General features: G+C 40.3%; 1 protein-coding gene across 2 annotated transcripts in view; it reads right to left on the bottom strand.

The window, feature by feature from the left end:
* ARNTL2 (aryl hydrocarbon receptor nuclear translocator like 2) overlaps nt 1–16,533 on the bottom strand; it is a 104,645-nt gene extending 88,112 nt beyond the window's left edge. For both annotated transcript variants that reach the window (XM_032432776.1, XM_032432777.1), the window contains exon 1: nt 16,390–16,533. In XM_032432776.1, the coding sequence (XP_032288667.1) occupies nt 16,390–16,420 (31 nt within the window). In that variant the 5' untranslated portion in view covers nt 16,421–16,533. The remainder of the gene's footprint in view (nt 1–16,389) is intronic.
* Between the last annotated feature and the right edge of the window lie 568 nt (nt 16,534–17,101).

The raw sequence follows: 17,101 nt of genomic DNA, 5'->3' as shown, positions 1-17,101 counted from the left end.
AGGTAGAGACTAAAAAAAAAAAGGAAGAAAAAAAATCATTGAAACCAAGAGCTGATTCTTTGAAAAGATAAACAAAAGAGACAAACCCTTACCTGGACTCATCAAGAAAAAAAGAGAAAGGACTCAAATAAAATCAGAAACAAGAAAGGAGAAGTAACAATTGACACCATATTTGTATGTAGCTTACATATTATAAGAGAATATGTAAAATTACATATCAACAAACTGGACATCCTACAAGAAATAGATAAATTCCTAGAAACATACAATCTTGCAAAACTGAACCAGAAGAAACAGAAAATCTAAATAGACCTATTACAAGTAATGAAATTGAACTGGTAAACAAAACTACCATAAATAAAAGTCCAGGACTGGATGGCTTGACAGGTGAATTCTACCAGACATTTAAAGAAGAGTTAATACCTATTCTCTTCAAACCATTCCAAGAAATAGAAGAGGAAGGAAAACTTCCAAGTATATTCTACAAGGTCAGCATTACCCTGATACCAAAGCCAGACAAAGACATCAGAGAAAAAAAAAAAAAAAACTATAGGCCAATACCTCTGATGAACATAGTTGCAAAAATTTTCTACAAAATATTAGCAAACCACATTAAAAAAATCATTCACCACCATCAGGTAGGATTTATTCTCAGGATGCAAGAATGGTTTAATATTCACAAATCAACATAATACACCACATCAACAAAACAAGGGATAAAAATCATATTATCTCAATAGATTCAGGAAAAGCATTTGACAAGATTCAACACCCATTCATGATAAAAACTCTAAACAAAATGGGGTTAGAGGAACATACTCAACATTAAAAAAGGCCATAAACGACACATCCATAGCTAACATCATCCTCAATGGTGAAAAACAGAGCTTTCCCCTAAGGTCAGGAACAAGACAAGGATGTCCACTCTCACCACTTTTATTCAGCATAGTACTGAAAGTCCTAGCCACAGCAATTGGACAAAAAAAAGAAATAAGCAGCATCTATATTGGTAAGGAAGGAGGTAAACTGTCACTATTTGCAGACACATGATACTATACAATGAAAATCCTAAAGACTCCACCAAAATACTACAGGAAGTAATAAACAAATTCAGTAAAGTTGCAGGATACAAAGTTAATACCCAGAAACTGATTGCATTTTTATACAGTAACAACAAAGTTACAGAAAGAGAAATTTAAAAAAAAAACACCATTTACAATTGCACCACAAAAGAATAAAATACCTAGGAATAAACTTAACCAAGGAGGTGAAAGACCTGTACTCAAATAACTATAAAACATGCATGAAAGAAACACAGGTGAAGATAAAACAAATGGAAAGATATTCCATGCTCATGGATTTAAAGACTTAATACTGTCAAAATGTCCATATTACCCAAAGAAATCTACAGATTCAATTCAATCTCTATCAAAATACCAACATCATTTTTCACAAAACTAGAAGAAATAATACTAAAATTTATATGGAAACACAAAAGACCCCAAATAGTCAAACAATCCTGAGAAAGAATAATGAAGCTGGAGATATTACAATTCTAGATTTCAAGATATACTGCAAAGCTGTAGTGATCAAAACAGCATGGTACTGACACAAAAACAGACACATAGATCAACAGAACAGAAAGAGATACCAGATATAAACTGACATTTATATGGTCAATCTATGACAAAGGAGGCAAGAATACACAATGGGGAAAAGAGAGTCTTTTCAATAAATGGTGCTGGGAAAACTGGACAGCTACACGTAAAAGAAAGAAACTGGACGATTTACCAACACCATAAAAAAGAATAAACTCAAAATGTATTAAAGACCTGAACATGAGACCTGAAGCCATAAAAATCCTACAAGAGAACACAGGCAGTAATTTCCCTGACATCAGCCATAGCAACATTTTTCTACACGTGTCTCCTAAGGCAAAGGAAACAAAAGCAAAAATAAACTATTGGGACTACATCAAAATAAAAAGCTTCTTCACAGCAAAAAATAATCAACAGAACTAAAAGACAACCTACTGAATAGGAAAAGATATTTGCAAATGATATATCTAATGAGGGTTAATGTCCAAAATATATAAAAAACTTACATCCAAAAAAACCAAACAATCTAATTAAAAAATGGATAGAGGACCTGAATAGACATTTTTTCAAAGAAGACATACAGATGGCCAACAGACACATGAAAAGATACTCAATATCACTAGTCAACAGGGAAATGCAAATCAAAACCATAATGAAGTATCACCTCACACCTGTCAGAATGGCAAAAATCAAAAATACAAGAAATAGTAAGTGTTGGCAAGGATGAGGATAAAAAGGAGCCCTCGTGCATTGTTGGTGGGAAAGCAAACTGGTGCAGCTACTATGGAAAACAGTATGGAGGTTCCTCCAAAAATTAAAAATATAAATAACGTATGATCCAATAATTCCACTACTGGGTATTTACCTAGGGAACATGAAAACACTAACTAAAAAAGATATCTGCACCCCTATGTTTATTGCAGCATTATTTTACAATAACCAAGACATGCAAGCAACCTAAGTATGCATTAATAGATGAACGGATAAGGAAAATGTAGTATATATGTACAATGGAATACTGCACAGCCATAAAAAAGGATGGATCATGCCACTGGAGACAACATGGATGGACTTAGAAGGTATAATGCTAAGCAAAATAAGTCATACTGAGAAAGACAAATATATATGATTCCACTCATAAATGAAATCTAAGAAAAACAATGAATAAACAAATAGCAGAATCAGAAACATAAATACAGAGAATGAACTTAAGAGGGGGCCGGGGGGTTGGGCAAAATGGGTGAAGGAGAGAGGGAGATACAGGCTTCCAGATATGGAATGAGTAAGTCACAGAAATAAAAAGCAGAGTATAAAGAATACAGTCAATGATATTGTAACAGTAATATAATGGGATGGATGGTAGCTATATGAGCCCCACGTGTGCTGTAAAGTTTACTTAAAATTTAAAAAAAAATTTTTAAAAAATAAATGTAGTGTTTTTAGAATGTGTTCAAACTTAAGTGACCAATTTATTATAGACTACTATATACATAGGATGTTAGAGAGGAACCTCATGGCAACCACAAACCACAATCCTATAACAGATACACAAAAAAATTAATGGAAAAAAAAAAAAAAGTGTAACACTTTCCCCTAAGGTCAGGAACAAGACAAGGATGTCCACTCTCACCACTTTTATTCAGCATAGTACTGAAAGTCCTAGCCACAGCAATTGACAAAAAAAAGAAATAAGCAGCATCTATATTGGTAAGGAAGAAGGTAAACTGTCACTATTTGCAGACAACAGGATACTATACAATGAAAATCCTAAAGACTCCACCAAAATACTACAGGAAGTAATAAACAAATTCAGTAAAGTTGCAGGATACTAAACACTAAAGTCATCAAGTCACAAGTGAAGAGAGAAAGAAAAGAAGAAAGGAACATAGAAGAACTACAAAAACAACCAAGAAACAATTAACAAAATGGTAACAAGTACAAATCTCTCAATAATTACTTTCAATGTAAATGGAATAAATGCTTCAATCAAAAAACACAGGGTGAATGAATGGGGTGAAAAAAGACCCATCTAGATGCTACCTACAAGAGACTCACTTTAGATTTAAGACACATAAAGACTGAAAATGAAGGGATGGAAAAAAATGTTCCATGCAACTGGAAACAGGAAACAGGATAGCAATACTTACTTACATCAGACAAAATACACTTAAAAAGAAAGACTGTAACAAAACACCAAAAAGAAGCATTACATAGTTATAAAGGGATTGATCCAACATGAGGATAGAACAATCGTAAATATCTATGTACCTAACATAGGGGCACCTAAATATATAAGGTAAATATCAACAGACATAAAGGGAAAAACTGACAAAAATACATAATAGTAGGGGACTTTAGCACTCCACTTACATCAATGGAGAAATCATCCAGACAGAAAAACAATAAGCAAACAGTGGCTTTGAATGATACATTAGATCAGATGGGCTTAACAGATATATACAGAACATCCCAACCAAAAAAAGCAGAATATACTTTTCCAAGTACACAAGGAATATTCTCCAGGACAGATCATACATTAGGCCACAAAACAGGGGTTAATAAATTTAAGAAAACTGAAATCATACCAAGCTCCTTTTCTGACTACAATGTTATAAAACTAGAAATCAATTACAAGAAAACAAAACTATAAAAAAAACACATACATGCGAAGGCTAAACATGTTACTAAACAACCAATGGGTCAATGAAGAAATCAAAGAGGAAAGTAAAAAAAAAAAAAAAAACACATGGAGACAAATGAAAATAGAAACAAAATGATTCAAAATCTTTGGGATGCAGCAAAAGCAGTTCTAAGAGGGAAGTTCAGAGCAATACAGACTTACCTTAAGAAATAAGAAAAAAACTCAAACAATCTAACCTTATACCTACTGGAACTAGAAAAAAGAAAAACAAAGTCCAAAGTAGTAGAAGGAAGGAAACAGTAAAGATCGGAGCAGAAAATATGAAATAGTGGGGAAAAAACCCTAAAAACAACAATAAAAAAGATCAATGAAACCAAGAGTTGGTTCTTTGAAAATCGATAACCATTTATCCAGACTCATCAAGAAAAAAACAGGGCTCAAATAAAATCAGAAAAGAAAGAGGAGAGGTAAAACTGACACCACAGAAATACACACAATTGAGAGACTACTATGAGAAATTGTATGCCAACAAATTGGACACCCTAAAAGAAATGAATAAATTCCTAGAAACACACAATCTTGTAAAACTGAATCAGGAAGAAAGAGAAAAGCTGAACAGATTGATTACTAGTAATGAAATGGAATCAATAATAAAAAAAAAAAACCCACAAAAAAAACCCCAAGAAACAAAAGTCCAGGATCCAATTTCTTCACAGGTGAATTCTACCAAACATTTAAAATAGAGAGGTGCCTGGGCGGCTCAGCTGGTTAAGCCTCCAACTGTTGCTTTCGGCTTAGGTCATGATCTCAGGGTCGTGAGATTGAGCCCTGCATCAGGCTCTGTGCTCAGCACAGAGTCTTCTTGAGATTCTTTCTCTCACCTCCCCTCCCCCAGCTCATACTCTCTCTCTCAAATAAAATAAATAAAATCTTTAAAAAATAAAAAAGTCAATACCTGTCTCAAACTATTCTAAAAAATTAAAGAGGAAGGAATGCTTCTAAATTTATTCTACAAAGCCAGCAGTACCTTGATACCAAAACTAGAAAAAGACACTATAACAAAAAAGTACAGACCAATATCTCTGATGAACATAGATGTAAAAATTCTCAACAAAATATTAGCAAACCAAATTTAAGAATACATTAAAAGGATCATTCACCATGATCAAATGGGATTTATTCCAGGGATGCAAGGATGGTTTAATGTCTACAAATCAATCAACATGATATACCACATTAACAATTAAGAATAAAAACTATATGATCATCTCAATAGATACAGAAAAATCATTTGACAAAATCCAACACAATCCATAAGAAAAAACTCTCAAAAAAGTTGTTATAGAGGGAACATACCTCAATATAATAAAGTCCTCATATGGCAAACCCACAGTTAACATCACACTTAATGGTAAAAAGCTAAAAGCTTTTCCTCTAAGATCAGGAACAACACAAGGATGTCCACTCTCACCACTTTTATTCAACACAATACTGGAAGTCCTAGCCACAGCAATCAAAGAAAAGGAATAAAAAGCATCCAAATCAGTAAGGAAGAAATAAACTGTCATTATTTGCAGAGGAGATGATTCTACATAAAGGAAACCCTAAAGACTCTTTAAAACTATTAGAACTAATAAAATCAGTAAAGTTTCAGGATACAAAATTAATACACAGAAATCTGGTTCATTTTTATACCCTAATAACAAACTAGCAGAAAGAGAAATTAAGAGAACAATCACATTTATCACTGCATCAAAATAAATAAATAAATAAAATACCTAGGAATAAATTTAACCAAGGATGTGAAAGACCTATACTTTAGGTCTATACCATGCTCATGGATTGGAAGAATTAATGTTGTTGAAATGTCTATACTACCCAAGGCAATCTACATCCCCACTGTTGGTGGGGATGTAATGCAATTCCTATCAAAATACCAACAGCATTTTTCATAGAACTGGACCAAATAGTGCTAAAATTTGTGTAGAACCACAGAAGACCCTGAATAGCCAAAGGAATCTTAAGCAAAACAAAACTGAAGGTTTAACACAACTCCAGTTTTCAAGATATACTACAAAGCTATAGTAATCAAAACAGTATGGTACCAGCACAAAAACGGACATAGGTCAAAGGAATAGGACAGAGAGCCCAGAAATAAGCCCAGGTTTATATGGTCAACTAATCTATGGCAAAGGAAGCAAGAATATACAATGAAAAAAAAAACAACAGTTTTTTTAATAAGCAGTGTTGAGTAAACTGGACAGCTACATGCAAAAGAATGAAACTGGACCACTTTCATACACCATACAAAAAATAAATAAATAAACTCAAAATAGATTAAACACCTAAATGTGAGACCTGAAACCATAAAGCTCATAGAAGACAACACAGGCAGTAAACCCTTGGATGTCAGCCTTAGCAACATTTTTCTGGATCTGTCTCCCCATGGAAGGGAAACAAAAGCAAAAATAAACTATCAGGACTACATCAAACTAAAAAGGTTTTACACAGAAAAAAAAAAAAAATCAACAAAATGAAGGACAGCCTTCTGAACAAAAGAAGATATCTGCAAACGATATATCCAATGAGGGGTTAATACCCAAAATTTATAAAGAACTTATACAACTCAACACCAACAAAATAAATAATCTGATTTTAAAAATGGGCAGAGGACCCAAATAGACATTTTTCCAAAGACATACAGATGACTAATACATATGAAAAGATGTTCACTAATCATTAGGGAAGTGCAAACTAAAACCATAATGAAATATCACCTTCACACCAGTCAGAACGGCTAGTATCAAAAAGACAAGAAATAGCAAGTGTCGACAAGGATGTGGAGAAAAGGGAACCCTTGTGCACTGTTGGTGGGGATGTAATTGGTGCAGCCACTAGGGAAAACAGTATGGAGGTTCCTCAAAAAATAAGAATACCATACAATCCATTAATTCCACTTCTGGGTATTTACCCAGAAAATGAAAACACTACAGTTGACCCTGGAACAACACAGTGGTTAGGGGCTTGGCCACCTGCACAGTCAAAAATCCACATATAACTTTTGACTCCACAATGACAACTACTAACAACCTACTGTTGACTGGAAACCTTACCAATAATCTACATACCAGATGAACACATATTTTGTATGTTATATGTATCATATACTGTATTCTTACAATAAAGTCAGCTGGAGAAAAGAAAATGTTAAGAAAATCATGAGAAAATACATTTACAGTACTGTACTGTATTTATACATATTTAAAAAAAAAATCTGTATATGGACTCCTGGATGGCTCAGTTGGTTAAGCGTCTGCCTTCAGCTCAGGTCATGATCCCAGGGTCCTGGGATCGAGCCCCGCTTTGGGCTCCCTGCTCAGCGGGAAGCCTGCTTCTCCCTCTCCCCCAACTTGTGCGCTCTCTCGTTCTCAAATAAATAAAATCTTTTAAAAGAAATCTGTGTATAAGTGGACCATCACAATTCAAACCCATGTTGTTCAAGTATCAACTGTAATTTGAAAGTATATATGCATCATGATGTTTATTGCAGCATTATTTATAATAGCCAAGATATGGAGGCAGCCTAAGTGTCCATCAATGGATGAATGAGTACAGAAGATGTGGTATATATACACAACAATGGAATATTACTCAACCATAAAAATGAATGAAATCTTGCCATTCACAACAACATGGAAGGACCTAGAAAGTCCTTATTAGTCACTTATTAGGCTAAATGAAATAAATTAGAGAAAGACAAATACCGTATGATTTCACTCACATGGAGAATCTAAAAAACAAAACAAATGAACAACAAACAACAACAAAACAGACTCATAAATACACAGAACAAACCGGTGGTTGCCAGAAGGGAGGGACAAGGGGGGAACACGTGAAATATGTGAAGGAGATTAAGAGGTACAAAGTTCCAGCTAGAAAATAAATAAGTCATGGGGATGAGAAGTACAGCATAGGGAATATAGTTGATTATAATAACTTTGTATGAGAGAAGCGCCCATCATGGTGAGCGTTTTGTAATGTATATAATTGTCAACTGATTCACTATGTTGTATCCCTGAAACTTGCATAATATAGTATGTCAACTATTTAAAATTTGTTAATAAATGTGGATAATTTTTTTTTAAAGATACAATGGTTCCTGACAACTAAAGCCTTAACAAAATGAGACGACTTCAGTTTAACTGAGAGAAAAATAATCATCAGGGTTCACAAAAATATTTGTGTATCTTTTCACTGAATGGTGACTGTTCTAGAAAAAGACCCTTTCAAAGTGGGGGAGAGGGGAAAGCATTACACTGCAACAGGCAAACTGTTCAAGTTTTACAAACTGAAACACGATAGTTTTAAAAGCAATAAAACCCAAAGTGACATTTGTGATGTTAACACCATCTAGGCTTCACACGTCATTGTTACAATGATGATCAGAAGCTAAAGCTGCTTCCGGGCTCTTCCTAGACAAAGAGTTACTAAATGGTTATTTTTAAACCTCTTGATAGATAATTTGTCCTCGATGCCTTCTACAATTTGAAGTGTGAATTTGAACCCCCTCCCCCCAAGTCCAGGTTGCTTTGCTTACAACCAAACACACGTCCCAGAGGTAGCTATGATTATGGTTGAAAGAAACTGATGAGCCAAAAGGGCTAGTTGAACTCAGGCTGAAAACTAAAGAAAAGGAGAATTGTCCTAAGAAGCCATCAGCAGCAGGATGCATGGAAAATTGGGTTTGGTCTCTTTTTTTCTAGGTGAGTGTGGTTGTCTGGATAAATCTTACAGAAGGGATGGCCTATTAGAGCAATATGGTTGGTCTCCCTGGCAGTGCAAACACAGCCTATCTGAGCTACCTCGTAACTCAGGACATCCAATGCTCCAGCCAGGGAGCTGGGAAGAAATACATGCAGAGCTGGAAATTGTGTTCAACATTTCAATATTTTCTCTACATCTTTGACAAAACAAGTATTAATCTTCACAGTCATGTATTCATTTAGATATCAATATCTACTTTATAAAGTGTTCAATTTCAATTCTATCTACTGTATATTGATCTTTTAAAATCTGTGTTTCTGTAAAATACACATGGCTTTGGAACTATCCTAGCTCAGCAATTGTCCATTCTTTCTACATTCTCCTCTCCTAAGGAAAAAAGGTGAAGAGGTACTTTAATGTATATAGAGCTTCTGCTTTTTTTAAATATATTTTTTTAAGATCTTATTTATTTATTCACAAGAGACAGAGAGAGAGAGAGAGGCAGAGGGAGAAGCAGGTTCTCCGCAAAGAGCCCAGTGGGGGTCTTGATCCCAGGACCCCAGGATCACAACCTGAGCGGAAGGCAGATGCCCAACCAACTGAGCCACCCAGGTGCCCCTAGAGCTTCTGCTTTTAAGTATCTTCTAAACCCGAGATCGTCCACACTGTATCTGAATCAAAATAAGAACACCTTGTGAGGTTATCACACATGGGTGTTTCCATGAGTGCTCTCTTCACATTAGCAGCATGTTCAGATGTGCTGGGCACTAGATTCCTTTTGGTTCACAAACCTTCACTAAGTGTTTATGTTGGAAGTCAAGGCTGAGGGTATTTTTCAGCTTGGTCCCACGGAACTGTAGGGAAGCGTCTGAGAGCACGCCCGGAGCACACATCCCTCCCGAGGGTATATCAGCGATGGGGATAGTGGAACAATGTAGGAAAGGCCATTAGAAGTCTAGAGACCTGCTTCCCAACAGGCTGTAATGAGAATAAATGAAACAGTACTTACGATGCTTTTCAGATGACTGTGAAATGGATCTAAAGGCAGAAGCAGCTGCTTTTTCAGGGAAGAAAAGATGAAAGAGAGAAAGAAGTGGTCCAAAGGATTTACAGTAAAGGCTAAGACCTAAGAGCCAATCACCTGGCAGGAACCGGGACTTGTGCTTTTTTTTTTTTTTATCTGATTAGAAATATGCCACAATTAGTCTTTCAAGGTGACATAGAAGCTCTGTTGCTGACTGAGGGCCAAAAGGAAGATGCATGGCTCTTTCCTTTTGGAGAGCGGGCAAATCACTGCCTGTATACCGTGGGTTTTCTGGGTCCACTGTCTGTGCTGCACCCAGGCGTGGGAGGGGAAGCCCCCCCCCCCAACACTAACAATGCAACTTCACTGGTCAATTCCTTCTCCATGTTTCCTATCGAAAGCCAAAAAAATACTACCACCAGTTCTTCCAAGCACGTCACTGATGGCTTTCCATATCCGTGCCTGTGCTCTGTCCTCGAAGACCATCTTCTTCGCTGCCTCCCCAAGAGTTCTCTACCCATCGATACTAAAGTTGGTACCTTCTCTGAAAGTGAGTCCCTGCCCCGTGAACTAGGTATAATTTCTGCCAACTTTGGGTGGGGAGGCTCACTCCTAGCAGTTAAACTATAAATCTTACTAGGTTCTATCTTGTCTTACACATATTTTAACTGCTTTTTGCCTATTTATAAGCTCTTGAATCTTTTTTCTGGCTGTATCCATTTCTCCGTCTCTCTTTGCTTAGTACAGTAGTGTGTATTTAATGGATAGTTTATGAATGAACCAGCCCTGTCCACACCTTAGACCAATCATTCATTTAAAATCAACAAACCTTCATTAGGCATTTAATAGGTACAAGGAGTTGGGAGATTGTAGAGATGAGTAAGAATCAACCCTGCTCTCCTAGGATGGGAATGGAACTAAGAAATCTACCTAAATAACTTGTGGCAAGCAGGCCAAGTGTTTTAATAGGCACGCGCGCGCGGGCACACACACACACACACACACACACACACACACACACACAGTGTAACAACAGAAGGGAAGAAGCATTTCCATTGGGGGAGGGGAGATTCTGGGAAGGCTGCATGAAAAGAAGGGGGGAAATCATCTGTTGTAGGTCAGATTTCACTAAACCGGTTGTAATCATCTCATTTAATTCCCACATAACCCTCCAAGTTAGGCATTTTTTACTCCCATTTTACAGACAAGGAAATTGGGGCTCAGAGCAGTTAAATAATTTGGCCAAGGTCACATGGCTAGTAAATAATGAAACTGGTGGTCACATTCCCAATGGCCTGGTTCCAAAGCTCATGCTCATTTCCCTATACACCAGATCTCCTTCCCCACAGGCAAGTAAAAACACAGTGACACCTGAGCTCAGCCTTCAAGAGGACGTAAGACTTCCACATGCATATCTGGAGGGAGGGCAGGATCCTTCCAGGAGCAGCCAATAGCCTGAGCAATGCCTGGAGGCAGCAAAGTTTAAAACATATGGGGCAAACAATGAATCATGGAACACTACATCAAAACTAACGAGGTACTGTATGTGACTAACAATGTAACATAATAAAATTAAATTTAAAAAAAATATGGGGAAAGGCAGATTCCCTCACATAACAGACTATAGGACATATAAGGGAGACAAAATGGAGAGAGAAAGGCAGTGGCTGATTCTTCATTTTCCCTGTGATATATTTGGAACATACGGTAAAGTGTATTTCTTATCTACTTAAAAAAATATTATAAGTAAAGCACTTTCTTTATAAGTAAAACATTTTGAATACATTAGCAATTACTGTTTTATGGCAATAATCTTGACCTTCAATAATAAATATCCTGTAATGCAAATCATGTTGACTGGAAGAGTGATTCTCTCCATATTTCCTTTTCCTCCAGCTTTTGTTTTTATCTCTCTGTAAAGATATTATTTAGAGATTTAAACTTTAAAGACTAGAGAAACAAAATACCAATAATGTACTTGAATAAATGACAAATTTCCTATCATGCCAGACAACATTCAAGTATTTTCAAATTAGAGTTTTAATATTATATAACTGGACTGATTTAAATATTTTAAGAAATTTTTTTAAAATATTAGGGGGGAGGGGCAGGAGGAGAGGGAGAGAGAGAATCTTAAGCGGCTCCATACCCAGTGCGGAGCCCCATGCAGGGCTGGATCTCACGGCCCTGAGATCACGACCTGAGCCGAAATCGAGAGTAAGATGCTGAACTGACTGAGCCACCCAGGCACCCCTTAAAATATTTTAAATTTAAAAATTGGGGGTGGGTGAGATATTATAGCCTAAAGCGATATAATTTAAATAGTATGTGTGAGGGACCAGTAAATGTGACTTCACATAAGTAAGAGAAGAAAATGGGGGGGGCGGGAGGTACACAGCTAAGTGCTTCATAAATTATCAGTAAATATCCAGAAATACTACAAGCTACTGCAGAGAATACCTTCCACCTGTAGTACCAGCACCAATAAGAGCTTAAATTAAGTTCTCACAGCCTCCTGCCACTGGGAAGGAGGAAGGCACTGGGTGAGGCCGGCAGGGTATAGAAGGGCTGGGATTTGGGGGTGAGGAGAGCCACTCCAGGGAGGAGAGCTGCAGAAACCAGGACAGGAAATCACTGTCTCACAGAGCAGGCAGATGTCTCAGGTACACCCGTCTCCTTTAGGGCACCTGGTCACTGAGTCCCCGATAATGCTGATGACGGTCCCGATGCTGACTCATGACCCAGATCCCAGGCACCTGCGTCACTCAGCTGTCACGGTGGAAAACTGAAGGTCTTCAACTAAATGGGACGACTGAAATCAGGGCTACTAGAATGAGATGTTATTACCTTATTTATGAGTTCCTGAACACTATGTAAAGGGAGAGATTTCGAAAGGATGCAATAATCAATGTTCACAGCACAGAAAGAGATCATGCTTTTTAGAACTAGGGAGTCTTGCCACAAGGAAAAAAGTAAAATGAAATGACTGTGTTTACTATGCTAATATTTTGGCTTTCCCTATATATTTTATTTTACTAATTTACTTATTTTGAGAGAGAAAGAGAGAATCCCAAGCAGACTCCCCACTGAGCGTGGAGCCCCGTGTGGAGCTCAATCTCAGGCCCCTGAGATCATAACCTGAGCCAAAATCAAGAGTCAGATGCTTAACCAACCGCGCCGCCCAGATGCCCCTCCCTACATATTTTAAACATTAAATTACTTTTTCTTTTTTCCTGGAGTCAACTCTGATGGGCTGGCAGTCCCTACCCTCCCACACTTCTCCCACCTCCATCCCGCCTCTTTCCCCTTCCCCACTCAGCTCTTCTCCCCCCACCAACTCCTTGCCTTGCCCCCTCTCATTTTCCTTCCCCTCCCCTCTACACCCTTCCTCGTCTCCCCATCTCTTTCCCTCACTTTCTACTTTCCTTCCATCTTGCTCCTTTACCCTCTCTCCCCTCTTCTCTCTTTACTCCACCCCTCTTCTCCCTCTTTCCTCTCCCCATTCTCTCCATTCCTCTCACTCCCCTTCCCCACCCCCCACTGCCTTCCCCAACATGTGAAAAGCAGTTTTAGTCCATCCTGGTTTATGGTGAGTAATGCATCTCAGGCTGAGACTTTGCCTAAGGATCCAGGCCAGGAGCGGTAGCTTATGCAAAGTTGATTGGCACATGATTTTTTATTTCTGAGTCATAAAAATGAATTTAAGCCACTATAATTGCAGAACTACAACTCCAGCTCAGAAAGGGTGGTCTGATAGCCTCCCAGGAGAAAACATGCCACGGTGAGGTACGGGGAACGTGAGAAAGCTGCCCCACCATCTCTGGTAGTCCGTCTTGAAAATGCGCTGCTCCTGCAAGACTGCCCTCTCCCTGACTCCAAGGATTCTGGAACCATTTACCAGGACGCCCAGTCACTTGGCAGCTTGCTCAATCTTGGTGTTTACCATAAGCCTGTCAAAAAATTGAGCAGGCAATTATGTAAGGCACCAGCTGATTTTTGGTGGCTATCCTCACAATCAGCCCTGAAGTTATTTTCAGCTGTGTAACCACCATGGGGGAGGGGGGTTCTCCCCACCACCACTTTTAGATTTGTATTATTACCAGGGTCTCAATGTCAAACTGCCTAGGGAAAAGAAATCCTCAGGAATTTTGTGTAAGGAAAACATGGCCATGGATTGTGATATAGAGACCTGTTTTGTTGTGTTTTTCCCTGCAGGGATGGGGGAACTTGTAACCATATTTTTTTCACCCTTTTTAGCTAAAGAGGGTGTCTGAAGGTGCGCGCGTTGCTCATTAGCGCCACCTAGTGAGATAGGAAAGGAAGAAAAGCTGCATGGCCCGTAGCCACAGATGTTAACTTCAGTTTTGGCACTCTGGCTGTGAACTGTGGGCCAGCCTGTTTTCTCATCTTATCTGCAAAATGGAGATAACACCACCTACATCACAGGGCTGTTGTGACACTAAGGAAGGTATCCCTTATGAAATGCTTGGTACGTAATAGGACCTCAAGAAATGCCTGCCCTCCCAGCCCCCACTGAAACTTTGCTACTCTTATCTAAGAAGGATTAATTTTAATCATTCCCAACTGCACATTTGGTCGTCAGCTAAATAGCAATAAACCATTTGTTTGAAAACTTCTAAGTCCATAAGGCTTATGTGGTGAAAGCCACTCTGAATGAGTAAGATGCATTTTCATGTTTCTCTTTTTTCAGTACAGTCCAACTATTCTTTTAGTCTGGCCAATTTTGACTTGTGTGGGATAACATTTTAAAAAACCAGATAAGACTCATTAACTTCACAAAGCAAATGGGAGCTGCAAATTAATAATTGTATTAAGCGGGGCGCCTGGGTGGCTCAGTCATTAAGCGTCTGCCTTCGGCTCAGGTCATGGTCCTGGGGTCCTGCGATCAAGCCCTGCATTGGGCTCCTTGCTCAGCGGGAGGCCTACTTCTCCCTCTTCCACTCCCCCTGCTTGTGTTCCCTCTCTGGCTGTGTCTCTCTCTGTCAAATAAATAAATAAATAAAATCTTTTAAAAAATAATAATTGTATTAAGCGAATGTTTATGGAGGACTTGCTATTTCTCAAGTACTGGGCTAAGCACTTTATATGTACTTAAATGCGTTTATATCTCGTTTAATCCTAACAATCCTATAAGACAGATACTATAATTATCCCCATTTACAGATGAAGAAACTAAGGCTAAGGGTAAATAACCCCAGTGACACGACTGAGCTTAACACCATACATACTGCCTTCTCTTTGCAAAACAGTGCTTACATCTTTATATCATCCAGAAAAACCACACATACTCAAATGATAGAATGTTGGAAATCTCCCCATGATCCAAGTTCCCATAACTGTATTAGATTTTTCAAAAGCACCTCTTCTCATTGCTGTATTTCAGAGAAGAATCAAAACTCATCACCCTATTCCAAAAGGCAAGTGCGGATTTAATCAACTGCTTCCCTGAAATTCTGCCAGTCTTCCTTTAGTTATGTCTTTTTTCCTGCTCCCTTTTTGACTTAACAGATATTTTATAACCGTCCCATAATTGCGACTAGTCCCATGGAAGAGACCACGGAATGTTGCCAGTGTATACTAGAGAGAGGAACAAGAAATAGCACGCTTCCAACTCAATTCACAAAAACTGCACTAAAATAGAAAACAACCATTCCGCTGATGGCTTTCCTAACGCAGTAACGGTAAACGACGAGAGCCGCCTCTCGCTCACGGACGGCTGCTGCGGTGCAATCTGTGGTTCTCGAGCAAGAGGTGCGGGGAACCTGCCTCCACGCGCTCCCTGCCCGCCTGCCCGCCCCACGACCGGGCAGTTTTGGAAACGGGTTACGGAGAATTGAGTATTTCCAGTACAGAGGCTACAGGCTCGCAGAACCCGAGTCCCTTCAATGGCTGATGACAACTGCTTCATACAAAAGAGGAAATCTAAGAAGTCCACACAACAGTCCCTGCAGACGACGAAGTGGGATCCCGGTGGTCGGCCGAGGGAGGCTGCTCGCCATTATAAGGTGGCTGGTCCCTCGCCAGCTTACCTTCGCCTAAAGGTCCAGCCGGGACCAAGAAATGAGGCTGCGGGCAACGCGAAAGCCGGCGGCGAGCACGGACACTCCCCACCTCCCACTCTCCGGGAGGACGGGCGGGGTGCCGCGCAGCACCTGTGCCCCCAAGCGACGACCTCGGTCCGGGAGCCAAGCGGAGCAGGTGCCGGGGCTGGGGGGGGAGCCCTCCGCACACTGTGCCCGCCTGGCGTCGCCGCGCGGGCCGCTCGCCCCCAGCCCGGCCCGGGATGCTCCCGCGTGTGCGACGCCGCTCCCCCACCTGGAGCCGCCCGCCCGCAGCCTCACCTCTCGCCGCAGCCTCCTCTTCCGCCGCCATCGCAGGAACCACCCGGCCGGCTCCGCAACCCCGGGACTGGCGGCATCTAGAGCTCCGGGCCCGCCCTGCGCCGGCCCGGGCGGCGGCCCCGGAGCGGGGACGCGGGCGCCCGGGAAGCTGTGCCGCGCGTCTGGGGGGCCACCCCAGCGGCCCCTGGGCGCTCAGCCGGCGCCGACTCGCAGCCCGGCCGGCCGGGACTGCGGAGCCAGCGGCCTGGGACTGGCCTGCCGTGGGGCTCCCAGCCGGAGACAGGGACCCGGCGCGGGGCGGAGTCACGGCGGCACCGCCCCCGACCCCTGCGGCTGGAGGCACAGCGCTGAAAGGCTGGCGAGGCAGCACCTTGAGCCTTTCTGGAAACCGGGTTTTAAAAACAGGTTTCCACGATCACTTTAAGGATTCGTTGTGTGAGTGTTCTGAGGGTTGGAGTTGTTTCCCTTGGGAGAAAAGGTAAAGGATGAATGGAGATCTCTGCAGGGTGGGGGCGCTGGGGGAGGAGGGGAAGCTGGAAGACAAACTTCACTGGTACACAGAAGGGCGAGGGAAGGGCTTCGGGGCAGAGACAAGGGTGCGAAGTGACAGAGAGGGGGGTCACTGAGAAAGCGGTTTTGGCTCCTGCAAAGGTTGGGTAAATCCAGAAGCAAGATCCTCTGGGGATCATTTGACAGCCCTCCATCCTGTGCG

Source organism: Phoca vitulina, unplaced genomic scaffold (assembly GCF_004348235.1).
Source record: "Phoca vitulina isolate PV1807 unplaced genomic scaffold, GSC_HSeal_1.0 scaffold49, whole genome shotgun sequence".
In the NCBI taxonomy this organism is placed as follows: domain Eukaryota; kingdom Metazoa; phylum Chordata; class Mammalia; order Carnivora; family Phocidae; genus Phoca; species Phoca vitulina.
This window is presented reverse-complemented; position numbering and strand designations above follow the sequence as displayed.